We start from the raw sequence: 17,377 nt of genomic DNA, 5'->3' as shown, positions 1-17,377 counted from the left end.
AAAAGATTTCAGTTATTTCATAGAAGCCACTTTTTTTAATCCTTTAATTTCTCTCTTAGAAGTACGTTCACTTACCGCAATCACCTTTCTGACTTTTTTCCTTGTCGATTTAAGGATAAGCATAAGCCTCCATGAGATGTGCACCTCTTGCAGTTTTCTTTTAGTCTTGTATTTGTGTGATTCTGTGTGCAGTGCCTTTGTTTCGGCACACTGACCTGATTTTAAGCGGCTGTTCCAGGAGTGTCATACGACGCCAATATCGGACGACCGTAATCGCATAAAAGAATTTGTGGGATTCTTCGCGTGACTTGCAAGAGTGCTTACCCCCTATATCGTTTGCCTATGAGGTGCATTACATTCTGTTGCTGTATTCTCGCAATTCTCGTTTATGTGCGCTCCTGTGCCCTTTGTCCCAGAATGTCCTTGCGAATCGCCCAGTGGCTAAGGACCATCTTGCTCATTCCACACAGTCATCATGCAGTCGCGATTTTTTTTTCTCGGCCTCGCATACAGCTTCCCGCTGTATGGTGATATCCAAAAATGTTCGTTGGCAATATCGAGCAAGTGGGCGGAAGTTCTTGTTGCGAAACAAAAAGCGACAAATGTCTTTGCGCGCTTGCCATTGTCCCGTTAGAACTTTAGGGTCGTCGCCCACTAGAGTGACGCCAAGGCTCTGGGATGCGCGAGCATATACCCTTCTAGAAACGAAGGGGCCAGGCTTTGAGCTGAGTCTTCGTGCTACGGACCATTTTACCATCTTTAATCTAAAAAAAATGAGAATGCAGGAAGCGTCGCTGCTATTGCTTGGCAGTGTTCCCATTTGAATATTGGCACTTTCGGCCGGTTTGTGGAGCTGCTTGTAGCAGTACTAACGTTGCTACACTGAAACCATCGCATAATTGAGCATTTTTCTTCTATTCCTTGCTCATTGAGAATTTTCGAACTCTGTAAACTATTTTAGAAAGAAAGAAAAAGAAGGGCCCTACGTCGCATATAGGGCTGGAATTTCGCCATTTTTAGAAGAGGCCGCCATCATTATCATCATAATCATAATTATCCTCGTCATCATAACACGGCCATGCGGCGTTGAAATGTGCAAGAAGTTTATATATTTCGGGAATATGTGTCTCCCTTATCTTCCTATTTTGTGCTGGAACGTGTATGTTATTCGACCATTCCTTCAAGCAACCATAACACGGCGCCTCACCAACTGCTTCTTTGAGGCGCATAAAAAGAAAGAGAAAGAAAGACAACTCGAAACGTGCAGCCTTGTTTTTGGAGTCCTGGTCTTTTCCTGCCGGTTTGAGAAACTGCAGTGTCACCTTATAATGCAAAACAATTATGCTACGATTCATAAATGTGAAAAAAATAATTCACTACGATGCAAGCTTTCCATCACCTGCACTTACGCAGCTTCTACGGTATAGTGTAACAGTACGGCATTTTCTGCAATGAATGCTGTATATAAAGGATTATTTCGCTCTGTATCGACCCACTCCATATCGACACCAATAAGGACTACCAAGCTGCGTATCAGTAATTTCTTCATTTGTAGAATAGGTTTCGATTTGTGCATTTAAAGTGGTTTTCCTGGCGTTAGCCTTTCAAATTGGGGGATCTACTAGCTGGAGAATCAGCGTCAGCTTAGGGAAAATAATATCAAATGTTTGGTCGTGCTTTCTTTTTTCTCGCAATGAGCTTGAACAATCCCCCCCCCCCCCTCCCCCGCTAGTTGTTTGCTTCTCGTGGTTTGGAAAGAAGAAGGCAAAGAGGAACTTTTGCAGGGTGGGCGCGTGCACTTTTTTTAAGTTCGTGCAGCAGAATAGGTTCACGCGCTGCTGAGCTGGCTTTCCAGAAGCAAACGTAGTGCCCCCCCCTCCCCCCTGCTGACAGCACTGCAAGTTTCCCCGTGGAACACTGCGAATACGGGCCGGTAAGTGAAGCTCTTATTTTTTCTCCAGCCTCTCTAGCCACGTCGCCTGCCATCTGAGACGCACGGTTTTTCACACCGTGCTCTAGCGGTGAGACTGAGGTTAGATGTCTGTATTGGTTGCTTTCTCTGGCGAGTTGTTCGCGACGCTTACATAGTAGGCTTAAATTGATTGCCTGCGGAGGTAACCTCACCTAGAGGCGAATCGACGGAAATTATATGCTCGGCCCACTCAACAATGGACACGCTTTACGTCGATTGCTTTACCGAAACATTCTGTCGAAATTTAATATAGGCTGTTTGGCGTCTGTTGTTAGGACCGCTCCTCGGGCCTTCGCAACGAGCCTTCTCTGCACTAAGCTTAGCCTACGCTTTTAGGGCATTATGGTCTTTGCCCATGGCCTCATCTAGGCGGAAGCTTTCAAAATAGATATAGTGCAAGATTAACTTGGTCACATATGGCTTCATGGAGCCCCATATGTGGCTGTTATCCCAAATGCCAACTAGTCACCTTGGATAGTCTGTGGACAGGGCACTGACGAGTCGTATTTTGCTGTCCTGTGAAATGTAATCTAGCGAACAATATAATTCGCTTAATTGCGATTTCGGAAAGCGAGTGCTTACCGAAGCAACAAGAAAAGGACACTCACATTGCGCAGTCGTTACTTTTTTGTGTGCGTCGTATATAAGCGCTCGGTTTCCAAAATCTGAACTGTGCTAGACAAACTGGCCCAAGTTTGTACGCCTTATTGAGATACTTTGGTGTGTTGTGAGATGCCATTTGGCCAAGTGTGGCTCAAGCAAAGCAGATATACGCTATAGATTGTGTAACGCTATAGCCTGTCATGTTCTGCAGGTTCGTGTCGTGAGGCACTCCTAGCCACTGGAAGCTCGTGTGCGACGCTGCTCGTCCCCGACCCGCGGGTGCGATCGACGTGCCGTGCGTGTGTTTGTGAAGGTACGCCCCGTTTCGAATGTTTTAGCAGTTCAGTGCTCGCGCTTCTAGTTAAGGCATTTGCTGCCGCGTTTGACATTTAGGAATCGACGACTTAGGACATGTATCATTAGCTGCATTATCGCTACGTTATCGCTGTTGTCGAGATAACGTATGAGATAACAGACGTTTAGTTCTTAGTCTATGGCAGTAGTAGCAAAACGTTCTGTGTGATTGGAAGGGCTTCCCCGTAGTCGTCAGTTATTCGTGCAGCTCTTCATCTAATGGCATAAGATATATGACCGCGACAGTTGAATCCTGAAAACGGGAATTTTCTGTAAAAAGAGAAGTAACGGCTATTTAAGCTTTCAATTACACATTTCTTCTTTGTTTTTTTTTTCTTAAATAAAGAGCGTGGAGAAATGAAGTGCGCTGAGTTGATCAGCTGGGGACCCATTCAAGTATGTCAGATCACGGCAGTGAAACTGATAGAGCGAAGCAAGTGAATTAACACTGATACATGAACCTCGGTAAAAGAAAGGTTAGGAATAGATGGGTAAACTGTGCAAACGATGTAACTAATACAACTTCGTGCCACTGGCGCACGGTGAGCTTCATGGTGCACAAAAAGAAAACATTTAATGGTCGCACAAGTCAAGGTAATAAGATTTTAGTTCAGCCTCAAAGAGCTATCTTCACAGAGGGTGTTTCACGTAACTTGAGCCAAACTTAAGAAATATGCAAATGCTGCGTAGCGAGACAGAACCAAGGTAATGTTCTTTGCCGTCGCTTGCAGATATTCAGATTACTTTTTGCATTCTCCCTAATTACATAATTAGTCTTAATCAACTTCTCAATTATAAGTTGATGAAAAGTGTCAACGAGAAAATTGTAGAGAAACATGAGAAACTTCCGCTACAGCTATTTGTTGCGCAATACGTGCTACATAAAAGGTTTTCCGATCGTGAAAAAAGCCCGCGAATAAAAGGGGGGATGAAGTAAAGAAAAGGGGGATGAAAGTAGACGAAAGGATAACTTGTCAGCAGTGGGGACCGAACCGACAACCTTCGCATTACGCGTGCGATGCAGTATTGATTGTGCTGCAGCGACGGCCACCTAAATTCCATTACCTTGGATATTTATGCGTACTAGATCTTAGCCCTGGAAGTGTCAGCCAGTGGAATCTCTCGGTGGCCAAGCGAGGTACTGTTTGGGGTGCGCGATACGGCATTGTGCAAAATTTGCTGAGCAGAGGTGCGTGCGCCCAGCTGAGCAGATAGACTATCTCGGATGTTCTTAGCGGTTCGGTAGTTTTTCTTCGAGCCATGACTGGGACAATGAACCCACGTCTTTACACGGCTTGTAACTGTGGTATAAGCCAGGACATGGACAGGGTAAGAAGTATATAGCTTGTAACCTGTAGCTGTGCATAACCTACTGTGTTACAAAGTCTATTGTTTTATCACCTGGCTCATTCCTTTAACGCTGGCAGATTTGATGCTGCATTTAAGAAACAAGTGATCAACAATGCGACACTCATGACGACTTCTGAATCGTGCCTTTTTTCTTATTTTGCCGCAGGCAGCGGAGAAGTGGGGTGGTGTCAGCGCGATGGCCAGACGCCAGGGCTACGCTGTCGCCACCGGCAGCGGCAGAAGCCTCCCGATGCAGAATCAGCAGCAACGCACTCAGAGCAATGCAACGCTCAGACGCGGCGAGTGCGACGAAGTCCGTCCTGACCAGAAGACCGAGGAAGGTTCTTGCGCGGGCCGCGGGCTGTGGCCGTCCACGGCGGTGCATCATCTTTACGGGCCGCAGACTTGCACGAGCTACCTCCGCGAGACGCTCTGGTCGTCCGGATCATTCGTCGCTGGACGTGAACGGCTCTCCGTCTTCCAACTTTTCTACACGGCTTCGAATGTCGACGACGGAGTGTCTGAGCCACAGTACAAGCAGGTCCTCTGCGACTGCGACGTTCGCGTAATCGAACAGCCAGCGCAGTCAACTCAGTTGCTGCTCTTCGACGTGTAACACAACGGGGACGAAGAAAACGGCATTGAGGAGCTACGCGCAGGTACCAACGGCAAAGACGTCGCGATACTGCACACGACGATGGCCGACGGTAGCGACGACGAGCAGCGGGACGCGGCGCTCAACGAGCGTGACCGGGCTAATTCAGTGCCGAAAGCCAGCTACGGTCCGGTGTCGACGACCCACGGCACAATGCCCGTCGCGCAGATGGGCTGCGTACGTGTCGACATCGGTGCATGGCGCAGTGCGGGTTGTCAATTTCCCAAAACACTGCACTGCGGCCATCAACATATCAGCTGTCAGTAGCTGCACTGCCTCCCGTGCTGTCCGTGTTTCAAGACAGTGCCACGTCTCACTCGGGCACCGGCAACCGTCTGGCCAGGATCTCCAATTGCGGGGCCTCGTTGAAGGCTCTCCGCCACGCGCTCTTGTTTGGCGGTCACGTCAAGAACCGAGTCAAAAGCGGAAAGTTTTGAAAACCTCCGAGACTACATGTTCTTGAACGTGTTCCACTTGATCACGATGTGTGGCGAAGAAGGATTCAACGAGTGTTTCCACATTGTCACCCGGGCAAGAGGGAGAACAGCACGAGGTGCTAGTCTGGCTGGTCGGCGGCGTGTGTCAGCTGCCACCGTCTAGTGGCGTACACGTGTTCCGGGACACCGGCTGACGTCTGATCCGGCCGTAAGTGGCGCGAAATGTCTGGAGATTTCTGACCATGCCACCTTTTAGGCTCGCCATCAGTCATGGCCCACGGCGATTCTTTTTCGTCGTGATGAGCCAGAAGAAGCAAAGCGCCAGCACAAGAGGCCCCGCTGTCCTGCTACAGGCGGTGGTGAAACAATATAGTTTGACAGCCCGGGATGGCCAAGGCCCGTTTGACATTTCGCGCGATTTTTAGTTGAAATTTCCTGTTTGCGTGTAATGTGTGTGTTATTACGACTTCGTTAGTTGTGTTAATATCTTGCGTATAATTTCTAGTTATAATTAAGCTACAAATATGCATGTTTTACGTATTCTTTTTTTCCTTAGTGTGAATAAAATACATCAATAACGCATATATATCTTGATTAGCACACTTACCATCAACACAGCGGGATGGAATGACTCTTATTAGGTTTGGATTAAAGGCGGTAATAATGTATCCAGGTGGTTCGTGTGAAAGAACTAGTTATATTGAAAAGGGGAAAGTTCATGTAATGCATTCCTGTAGTGCCTTCGGTGCGTCTGTGAATGTGACAATTCCTACACTGGCACATGTACTGAAGGTGCAAGAGGCATGTATTGCATGCACTGGATAAAAACAATGAACTAATGGACGGTAGTTGTCGATGCCGAGCGCCGTGCAGTACGCACCAACAAATTGGGCAACGGTCTTGCGCACGTAAGGAACGGCTAAAGCGGGTTTCCAGTCGGACTTGTGCTTACATATATGTCATAGACGCAACGACATGCAAGTGGCAGTCGAGACTATCACCAGAGTCCTTCCATTTTTTTTTATGGAAGGACTCTGCTATAACCCTTAATCCACCTCCTTTACAGTTTCTGCGGATTGGAATAGGAACTCGTTGCGCTTGTTAGAGCATTAAACCAATGGCTCATGCCAGTAAAGGGATGGACGTTTATTTTACAGCGAAACTGTATATGGCTAGGGTTCCGTGCATTTTTGTTCACCGTGAACAAAAACTATCATCATCAATGGATCATACCCCATTAAACATTCATAGTCCTGTAAGCAAGCAAAAAATGCACTGGCTCATAGCCCGTAAGGCAGAGGCTACAAGCACTCAGCAAAGTGAAGGGAACAGTGCTTAAATTCTTTCTAATCGTGCATACAACATACAGGACAGCATGTCGAAAACTGTCATCATCAATGGCTCATACCTCACTGAGCGATGGCTTATACCCCCGTAACCAAGCAAAAAATGCAATGACTCATAGTCCTGCAAGTTTCATGGCTACTCACTTTGGGTGAATTAGCTGTGATGACACTGCCCCTGTTGTCGTTGTCGGTGATTTCAATGTGGACCGTGTCGGTACCGAAAAGGTAGCGGTTTACGCGTTCTGTGTTGCAGACATATTCCTTGCGATGCCACATCGACCCAGCGGCGTACGTGCAACGATTTGACATTATCAAAGAATGTGATTGCATTTGCGAGTGAAATAATGACCACCGATCAAGACAATAAATGAATTCGTACCGTTGTTTAAAATTATGTGTCACCTCCATGTCGTGTGCTAAACAGCTTCGCTGGTCAATCACCTTCACAGAGTGGAATGGCTCATGATTCTTTTGTGTTACAATTTTAGTTTTAGTCCGCCCAGTGTAACAATTAGAGTTGTGAGCCTTTTATTTTGCTTCTTTCCTTTGTCATTATCGGTCACTTTCACCCCTTTCTGTCTCCCTCCCCCCCATAACAATGAAAGTAAGAAAGGTAAAACAAGTGAAGGTGCATCTTCATACAATGAAAAGTAGAGCAAAAACATTGACATTTACTTTAGCATACGCCAAAGAGGGTGAAGGTGAAAGCCTGTGCGCTCGAGACATCCATTAAATTATTTGAAAATGTCATTTCAATGCGTTGTTAATTCTCATTACTTATTTTCTCCCACTAATATCGTGGGTTCGAGTGCCTTAGTTGAAGCTACCGTATTTAACTGTATAATAATCAATTTCGCCATAATTAACACTAATGGTCGTATGTTCAAATACCTTAATTAACTATATATTAATTAACTGTGCCTTAATCAACTTCGCCCTAATTAACACAAGTGGTCCAGCGTTCGACACCCACTTTAGATCGTGGGTCCATGTGCCTTAATTTACTCTATATTTTTCAACTGTACCTTTTTTGGCATGATTATAGCGGCATCGATGTGGCAACGATGTGGAAGAAGACGACGACGAACGCGCGAGCAGTGGCAAGAGCGGTCCGTTTTTCTGTACCTCACAACGCGACTTTGAAATATAGAGGAGGAGGAAAGAACTTGATTGTGTGCCCTGCGAGTTGGTGGGGAGGGCCAAAGGCCCCGCATATGTGACGGCCAGGAGTTCGTGGGTCCTGGCGGCATCCTCGGCCCGCTGGACGGCCCATAATTGATCCTCGAGGGTGGGGCTGAGCTACGCGGCTTCCCAGCGCATCCGAAGGCTGTTGCTAGAGGCCGCGTTCTCGTTATTTTTATGTAACCCTCGGCATTCCCATAATATATGCTCCAGAGTGGCTCTGGATTCGCACGTGTTGCATTTGTCCGTTGGTTATACATCCGGATATATGATGTGCAAGAGCGCAGGATTCGGATACGTCCTAGTTTGTAACTGCCGCCATGCGACAGACTGCTTTTTTGTCAATTTTGCGTGAGGTCGCGGAAATGTGCCCCTCTGTAACCTGTAGTGTTTCGTGATGTCATTATATGTGGTCATTCTGTCCTCCCACTCCCACTCATTTACTGCACCGTCACGTCCGGAGGGTGTGGGGGCGTCACTTGCGACTGCGGCTCGGTCCGTAAGCCCTCGAGCCGCGTCGAGTGCCTTAAGAATGACGAAAAAAGGAGGAGGGCAAAAGGACGGATTTCCTTACTTTCTTGCGCTACTTTCCATCATGTTTACACACCAACTAGCCCTTCAAAGCATCTTCACACGGGGCGCCGTGGCCGCAAGGAATAGTTTCTAAGGCAGCCGCTTGCAATGGCATGTCAAGCGATAATTGAAGCTCAAATAAGGGCTTCAGGCCGATGTGCCCACGCAAAAAGCATCTGGCCTAATTGCGTGCTTAATTTTTTTTTTGAAGTGATTTATCGCTAGAAGCCTCCGCGGCTGAGCATGTTTCGATCGGATAGTGCTTTGGAAGTAGTCAGCCGACTTGTAAAAGCGAATTCTCTGTCGTTGCTTGAGTGTGAGAAATATACGGACACGGTGAACCGTGCTACGGAGCTAATGAACGAATATCAAGATATCGTGATTTGTTTCTTTAGTTTCATGTTTGTTAATTTGGGTCGTGAAAGGAGGAAGCGACTCGAAGCAGCCTGGAAATAATTTATGTTAATACGTGCACGTTCGAGATAAACATTCTATAAAAAGATATTGGTGGCAATTAATCGACGTCGAAAAGATTTTCGTAATCACATGGTAATACCGTATTTGCTCGTAAGTAACGCTACCGCGATTATAACGCGAAGTGGGCACTTTCGATCACTCATGAAAAAGAAGAAATAAAGATGTATTAATATAACGCGGAAACGATGCCGCAAAGAAACAGAAAACGGCGCATAAAAACGGATGCCCACAGGGCGCTTTATTAATCAACAATGAGAACTGCCGTCGCAAGAAGAATGAGTACATGCACAATTTACTCATCAACGCTGATATCTTCGTTACTGTCTGCGAGAACGGCGTCGTCCACCGTGCCCACACCAAGGTCTTTGGAAACTTCAGAAGTGCTCGCGGCACAATCGAACAGGGCTCCTAACGCGGTAGCGATTGCGATGGTGCCTAGTTACTTAGCTCACGGCAGTTTCAAACGCCGATAGAAATGAAGGAAAAATCGTGTTCGTGTCGCGAACCTGAACATAACGCGAGGTGCATACTCAGGCCGGCACAAGAAGAATAAAGAAATGAAAGAAAAAAAACGAAAATGCGCGTTATATTTGTGAAAGAACGGTATAACATCATTTGTTTGGAAAATAACAGACATTAGAACTATCGAGTCACCATATAACCATACAATATGAAATGTATTTAATAAAGGGAAAATGGGACATCCAACCCAAACGTAGCAAACTGCTACAAAGCAAAGCCTCGCAGTTGAAAAATTCGTGCTGGTCCGGGACGAATTCTAATAGTTAATGGCATGTGTTGAGTGCAGTCTCAACTGTATAAAACTCCGGTTATATTCTTAATAAAGTGTCGAGATAAAGATTGATTTCAGCAAACTTCAGGTTAGTCGAATGGTTCGAAAGAACAACCTCGATCCTGCTCCACGGCGGTGACAAACTTAAGGCAGGTGGGAAACTGAAGTGTCATTTGCACCGAGAGGACCTGCCATGTTTATGCACATGGTTGGTGTGGTCGCAAATGGCTATAAAATATCGCAAGTTGCAAACATAAAAAACAAAATCCGTCGCCGTCATTCATCTTCAGCACACCCGTGAAGTGGAAGCGTAGGGTCTGGAAAGTGAAAACGAAAAAAAAAGAACCGCGTAAGACTCGCACCTTGTGCACAAACGAAATGCAAATTCTGTTAAATTAAAGGTCAAATTAGCAATTTACATATCATTACTTTGTTTTTAAACGCTTCGAGAGCGGAGACGAGTTACGGCAAAATAATACTAGCAATACCCGTAATACTAGCAATACTACCAAATAATACTACCTTGCGCATGAAATTAAGAGCTTAGTTTTGAAAAGTTTCGAGAATCAGTTAGGGCCTTTGTGTGTTGAATTCTGGTTATATGATAACGAATTATCGGTTAACGAGACATGGGAAAAATAACGTAAATTTTTTTGAGGAAATTCGGGTTTATGCCAAAAATATCAGCAGTACAACACAATTGGGCACAGTAAGTAAGACAAACAGATGATTATAAAAAAATTGGCATGCGAAAAGGGGGTTGGCGGTGCGTTATCGTATAGGAACAGTAACTATTTCTGCTCTGATAACACGTATATGTATACAGGCGTTTCTTTTTATGCGGAACCCTTTGCTTTAAAAGAAACTATCATATATATAGGCCCCTGACGGTTTTTTGCAGAACGTCAAATTAATTTCGCGCCGGGTACGTTCAAAAGTTTCATGTAGTTCACGACGGAGACATTATTATTGCGGCGATATTGCACGAAAAAAAAATGTTGCAGTTTCATGCGAAAGGCGAAGCATTGATTGCGATAGCAAATTATTAGACAGCTATACGAAGTAAGCTCGTTAGTTTCATCAGTTGCATAAACTGCTGTAAACATTCGTGCAGTAACTAAGTTAACAAGTACATTCTGACGCGTGCACAAGCAGATACGAACATATCTCACTCGACAACCGCGTACGTGCACTCGCTATCAAAACGCTGGCGTGACGAAAAGTGGCAGCAGCGGTGAGCGAAGTCCCTTTCGTGCTGCCTCTCGCGTCACTGCGAACTAGTCGCGCAAGAACACAGCGCATGCGAAGCCATCGGCTATCTCGGGTCGCCCAGGCTTCGAACACTTCGCAGATTACCTCCAAGACAGTGCAGCTGTGCTCAATCACCGCAGCCGGAGTAGAAGAGGAGATGCGCACTAACCTCATACTGGCAACACCGGGCGACGTCGCTCAAAGTCGTCGCTCGCGTGGAGTTCGACTTGTAGGTGACAAGTGGACGCGACAGACATCTCCGTCGCGTCGCTTATCGCCTTCGAGCGCTATACTGCTTGTACGGGGCTTATGATCTACGACAACGGGCGATACCGAAGGTACTGCACCAGGTAAACTGAACCTATTTCGAAGGCGCAGCTACACCTGCCACGGGGACGGACAGGTGGAACTTCGCGGGCACGAGGGTTGGAAGTTGTCTTGCGTCGTGACCGACGCGCCAAACGCCCCAAAGGCCTTGCTAGAACGTGGGAAGGAGTCTCGTGCCATGCGTGCGTGTCTGCCCTAATGAGTAAAGCATTGGGTTGCTGCGCTGGGTGACCCTTGTTCAATTCCCCACCATTGAACACATTATTTTAGTTATTGAGCGAGAGCTTGATATGGGAGACCCCTGCTGCGTCTACGTGGAAATGATGATCCTGTTCATAGGCATCCTTTATGAGCTGGGGCGGGGACCACATTTATCACTATCTAGCCTTTTGCCTATCTGCTCTCGATCTAAACTTTCGTATTTAAAACCTCTATCAATATATTGTATCACTACCTAAGCGTGCAATGGCAGTGGTTTTATCAATCTGTTTCCTGCTTTTGTTTCCACCGATACTCTAATAGTCTCTTACTCATCTCTACTGCTGACGAGTTAATCATTCCGTTTTATCTGAATTCCAACGCTTGCGAAAGGTGGACACTCCCTACGGGTATCGCTGGGGAAATATCTTGGCATTTCATTACGATGTGTCCAGTCGTTTCCGGCCTTTTTTTCGCAGCACACAACAGGCAGCTGGTTCGGGCTTTAAACACTAAGGCATTCATTCGCCTTTGTGCTATCAAACAGACTTTCCCTCCCGATTTCTCTCTTGCTTTTTTTATAAATCTCTATGGTTCTTGTTTCCATCTTTGCATCCAATTCCCCATCGTTGTTACTCTTACTTTCTCTTTTATGACTCCTGATTATTTATTTACACTTTAAATTACCTTACACTTGGTTGCCAACTATCTTGACCTTTTCCTCCATTTCATGTCCACGCTTTCGAGGTACATATATTTGTGCACTTTAGCCGACAACTTCCTTTCATCTATGTTCCTTTGCTTTTCTTCAAAACTGTTTTGCTCTGCAATTCTCTGACTTCAAAAGCAGTCTAACCCATGCAACCTTGCAGTGCCCTATTTGTGGTTTCACTATGGGCCCCCAAAGCCAGTCGGCCGATCCCCATCTGGTTAATCTCTAACCCCTACAAGATTTCTGATCTATAGCACTGAATGACATTTTCGAACGCTAGCGCTGGCATCATTACATTTATTCAAATTCCTCGAGACACCTTGTATTTATTTAAACCCCATAGTGTTTCATTATTGCTGCATTCCGCTTCCCTTTAATCTTTAGATTATCTTTTCGTGGACGCTTAAATAGGTCTTTCCCTCGTTTATGCATACACCCAGATATTTATATTGCTTGACAGTGCATGTGAGTTCCTGTTGAATTGACACCATGTCATTACTCATCTCTTTATTAAGAAATTTGCATAGACTTGCGACTGGGCGTTGGCACGCCTAGTCGCAAGTCTATGCAAATTTCTTGCATTGCCCGCTTGTAGCACTTGTCCACATACATCAGCCTAGGGTCCTTCTGTTGCAAATTTTGCCCATTGCGGATGTAAGATGTATCAAAACCTAATTCGCTGCTTTTCATTAGTGTTTCTATGCCAGTAACATGAAGCGTGAGCAGCAATGAAGACAGAGGAAGTCCTTGCTTCCGTCCTCGGTTAGTTTCGACGACTTCATTTCATTTCCGTCCTTGCCAGACGATTTGTACTTGGCCTTCTCTACATGTCTCCCCCAACAGCTCAACGAGATCATTTTCTATGCCCTCGCACTTGAGAATATTTGTGGAAGTCGCCTGTCCACGTTCTCCTAAGCTCCCTTAATACCTAGAAATGCTATCCGTAAGGGCCTATTCCGAGTTATTGAAATCTCTATGCACGGCGGTGGTACAAAGGTATCCTCTGAACGTCTGCCTCGTCTGAACCGATTCTGTAGTTCCCGAGTATACTGTACAGTTCCACACACTTTTATATCTCTAATTTTATGGCTTGCATTACCATTTTAGATATCACTGACGTTACCGTAACTGGCCTGTACGAGCTCGTCTTATCCTGATCACATTTGCCCTTATAGAAAAGGTTCATGCTGCTTTCACAGCACTCAAACGAAATTTTCTTCGTTTTAATAGCTTGCTTAATGAGCAGGTGCCTTGCTCTTTGGACCCAGATGTTTGATTAGCTGTATTGGGATTTCATCAGGTCCTGCAGCCGTATTATTAGGGACATATCTTCTGCTTTTTTCCAGTAGAAGCTTTCTACGTGAAATTTTGATCTCTCGGGCTTCTCTGTGGCTGGATCTGTTCAAGTCTGCACTACGCTCTCTTTCTTGCCGAAGTTATGTCCAATAACATGTCTGATGTACCTCAGCGCGTCGTCGTCTTCGAAGATGTCACCGTCTTCATTCCTTACAACCGTTCGCGAATTTTTCAGTTGGTGCTCCGAGTGCTATTACATGGTTCCAGGATCTTTTTTGGTGCGCCTTTATCTTTTTGCGTCAACGTCATGCAGCGTTCAACTTGTACGTTTTATCTTTCGTTGCACTAATTCGCTCGCCATCCTTTTCTTTTTCCGCAACTTGCTCCGTATAAGCAGTGCCGCTTCTTCGTGTAATCCCAACTTTTTTGAGAGCCGAGGCAGCCCATCGCCACTTGGCGTTAGAACTCACAACGCCGCGCCAGGTGCGCCACGTGGTAGGAGAAACGTCACGGCGAAACACTGCCTCATAACGCGACCGGCTGCGGCGCGGAGGTTGTCCCTGGTAACCGAAGACGACTCAAGCCACCCGGGGAAGTAGATAAAGAATGCTTCGCAATAATAATCGAAGGGAGGCCGATATACATGTAAACCTGGCAAAATACTCCTGAAGTTGCTGAAGATAAAAAGCACACAAGACAGGCTGACGTGATAAAAAGAGGCTAAAACCCAAACCCAGTCGAATATACAATTAATAAATATTGTCACAAAACAAGAAAGAAAAGAAAGAAAGAGAAAATAGTCATTTAGCATTTTGAAAAAACAAAAAACAGAAAACACGGAAGCTATTATTTCCCAGACCTTAGGTCTCAATCGAAACAACGAAATCGTAATAGAACTGCAAGGAGAATGGAACGGGGCAGCGTCGATAGATATCTGATAGAATAAAACTACTCGCGTATTACTTTGAGAATTCTGGTGTGGTTATATAGCAGCTCCAGGATTTTCTTTTTCAGCAATACGCGAAGTTATAAAATGCCGTGGCATGCGCAATAACTCTTTATTTTTATTTCGCACCGTCCCGTGATCAATGCTAGAACAAATTTTGTTACGTTGTCTTCCAGTCCATACATATCGCACGGAAGACAGCTGATAACCCTACTTATGAAATCAACGTGATTGACGTTGACTGATGTTCTCTTTGGCTGTTATGCCGAGACACTGAAGTGCTTGTCTGGAACGCCAATGTATGGTGTAAAGAAAATGTCCCCTTCGCGGCGGCGGGCTAGTTTTACGTACTCGCTTCTGTGAGGTAAGCAACGGGCGCCGTTCCACCCGCAAAAGGGATCCCGCACGCAAGACGCGCAGTCCGCATGGCGTTCCGCGCAGGCGTCCAGCCGGTACTGGTTGACCCCGCCGTCATAAAACACGTACAGGCTGCGGTGCTGCACACATTGCAAACATATACCACTGGGTGCACGTTTACTAAAACAAGCCCCTGGCCATTTCTCGGTAGATCGATTCTGTATGCGCTATCACTTTTGCGTAATGTGACGTATGGCGCGATGCCTCGTGGGCGTTCTGCCCGCTGGCTTAGCCAATCAGCGTCTAATGAAAGTGACATCGTCAAAAGTGATCATCCGTGAATACCGCTCCTGTATAATAATTTCTTTGAGGCTTACCGGTCATCAAGAGTGTTAGGACGACATTTGGGAAGTTGCGCTTAGTTAAGGTAATGTGATTGTCTTACCCGGCCACTTTTTGACGAGACGCGGACAATTGACGCTCCGCTTAATCAGGTTCCTAGCGGAACGTGGGCGGCGTCCCACGTTCCGCTAGGAACTCATTTTACCCGCTAACAACTTAATGTTATCGCCCAGCGCAAGACGCGCCTGCGTGTTTGGAACTTGCTCGAGCGTTATCGTTGATTCTATCTGTTGTGCTTGTTCTCGCCGAACCTTGTGCAATCAGATTGTATGTGCAACATGAATTGGGTAGTACATTGTAGAAGGTATACGAGCACCAGCGATTACCCTGGAACCTTCGACGGGTCACGCACAGAAGCCGACACGCTTGAGCTGCAGCTCAGATTTTAGACGATCGCTGACTGTGCTCGCCACTATGGTTGTGCTTGACTGTTGCTTGTTTTCTAGGCGCAGGCTCGCCCAATAAAGAGTTACTTTCATGATGCACAGTTTACTGTCTTCTTCGCCGGCACTGCAACGTGACATCTATTTTTCCTTTCTTTTTGACTGTGCATTTGGGTCAAGTCCAGCAGCAATTATTTCCTGCATGCATTTAGTCGTAAGTAAGCGAAATTTGCACGTATAATGTGATACTGCTGTGCTATATAGGCTGAGTCGCTACAACACTGATACCATTATCTTTTAAGAAAGCGAGGTGTTCCTGCTAATCCTAAGCTTGTGTGCAACTTCGTACTGCAATGCACGCCTTTTCTGAGAGCACGTCGCTATGGTTGACATGGAGACAAGTGAACTTGAAAGATATGGACAGACTTGGCTAGGAGAAAAGTTATAAGGCCAAAGAACACAACTACGGAAAAGGTGCAAAACTGTACAACAACTAGAGTTTTGGAGTGAATACGTACCTTCAGTGAGACCAGCATCTTTCGTATCGGTTCGGCAGTGGCATTGAAGGAGTCCACCACATGGGCAGAGGTCGGCACACGGTCATCGGTAGACTGTTTTTCGGCCAGCTTCAGCACTCTACCGTCCTCTGGAAAGCGCGAACGCAAATATCGTTAGTAAGCTAGCCAAATTAACCACCGTAACTTCATGAATGCAACGTGGTACAGCGTTAGCATTATTTCAAACGATCGTTGTGTTGGAACCTATATTTATTACACGGTGAGGAAGCGCACGGGGCGCCGCGTGCGCTTCTATAAATAAAAGAAAAAAGTTCGGTCATTTGACGCAAAGCTCGGTTTCCTGCAGCACCATCAGGTGGCGCTGGACTCCGTAAATCACGGTAAGAGGCGACTGGATGATTGGTGGAAGAAAAGTAGGGAAACGACAAAAAACGGAGACTTAGAAAAGCAAAGTTCGCAATAGGAGATCAGAAAATTTGGTTGTGGGAGTTCATAGTGTTTTTTTTTCTTTTTTTCTTGTTTAACCTAGGTAGGGCATTAGGCAGTATAATAGCAAGAGCTTGGTGGCGCATCCCACCACCCCGTTCCAAAGGGGACGCTCATAACATCCACCCATCCATCCACAGGCGGCGGAACCCACCCATTGCGCCGGCGGGGGGTGAAGCGGGCGGTATCGTTGGAAGTTTTTTTGCGATGCGGTCGCGTCTCGCCTTTTCCCTTTGTGAGTCGGTGGTGGCACGTTCGTTCGTCGCCGCGTCGCGACGTTGAAATTTAAGGGAGGAAGCAGGACGATCACACCCCTAGGCGATTTAGGGATCTGTAGAGATTGGGAGCGAAAACGGCTACACACTCGTAACCATCGTGTGAGCTTTTTGAAGCTCCGCACTTTCTCCCCGCACCTGAATCACGCTCTACTTCCGGCCTCCCTCGGTTCAGTACTTGTGACATCCTTGACTAAACTGAACAGAACAACACGGTGACTCTTATAACTACTTAATTAAGGCAGCCCATCGCCACTTGGCGTTAGAACTCACAACGCCGCGCCAGGTGCGCCACGTGGTAGGAGAAACGTCACGGCGAAACACTGCCTCATAACGCGACCGGCTGCGGCGCGGAGGTTGTCCCTGGTAACCGAAGACGACTCAAGCCACCCGGGGAAGTAGATAAAGAATGCTTCGCAATAATAATCGAAGGGAGGCCGATATACATGTAAACCTGGCAAAATACTCCTGAAGTTGCTGAAGA

General features: G+C 46.2%; 1 protein-coding gene across 1 annotated transcript; it reads left to right on the top strand.

The window, feature by feature from the left end:
* Nucleotides 1-1,832: 1,832 nt before the first annotated feature.
* Nucleotides 1,833-5,955, top strand: LOC142570878 (uncharacterized). The gene is made up of 3 exons (XM_075679185.1): nt 1,833-1,933; nt 2,787-2,888; nt 4,446-5,955. The coding sequence occupies exon 3, from the start codon at nt 4,476-4,478 to the stop codon at nt 4,893-4,895; it is 420 nt and encodes a 139-aa protein (XP_075535300.1). The 5' UTR covers nt 1,833-1,933; nt 2,787-2,888; nt 4,446-4,475; the 3' UTR covers nt 4,896-5,955.
* The last annotated feature ends 11,422 nt before the right edge of the window (nt 5,956-17,377 follow it).

The sequence above is a fragment of the Dermacentor variabilis genome, chromosome 2 (assembly GCF_050947875.1).
Source record: "Dermacentor variabilis isolate Ectoservices chromosome 2, ASM5094787v1, whole genome shotgun sequence".
In the NCBI taxonomy this organism is placed as follows: Eukaryota; Metazoa; Arthropoda; class Arachnida; order Ixodida; family Ixodidae; genus Dermacentor; species Dermacentor variabilis.
Note: the sequence above shows the minus strand (reverse complement) of the source record. Positions and strands in the feature narration are given on the sequence as shown.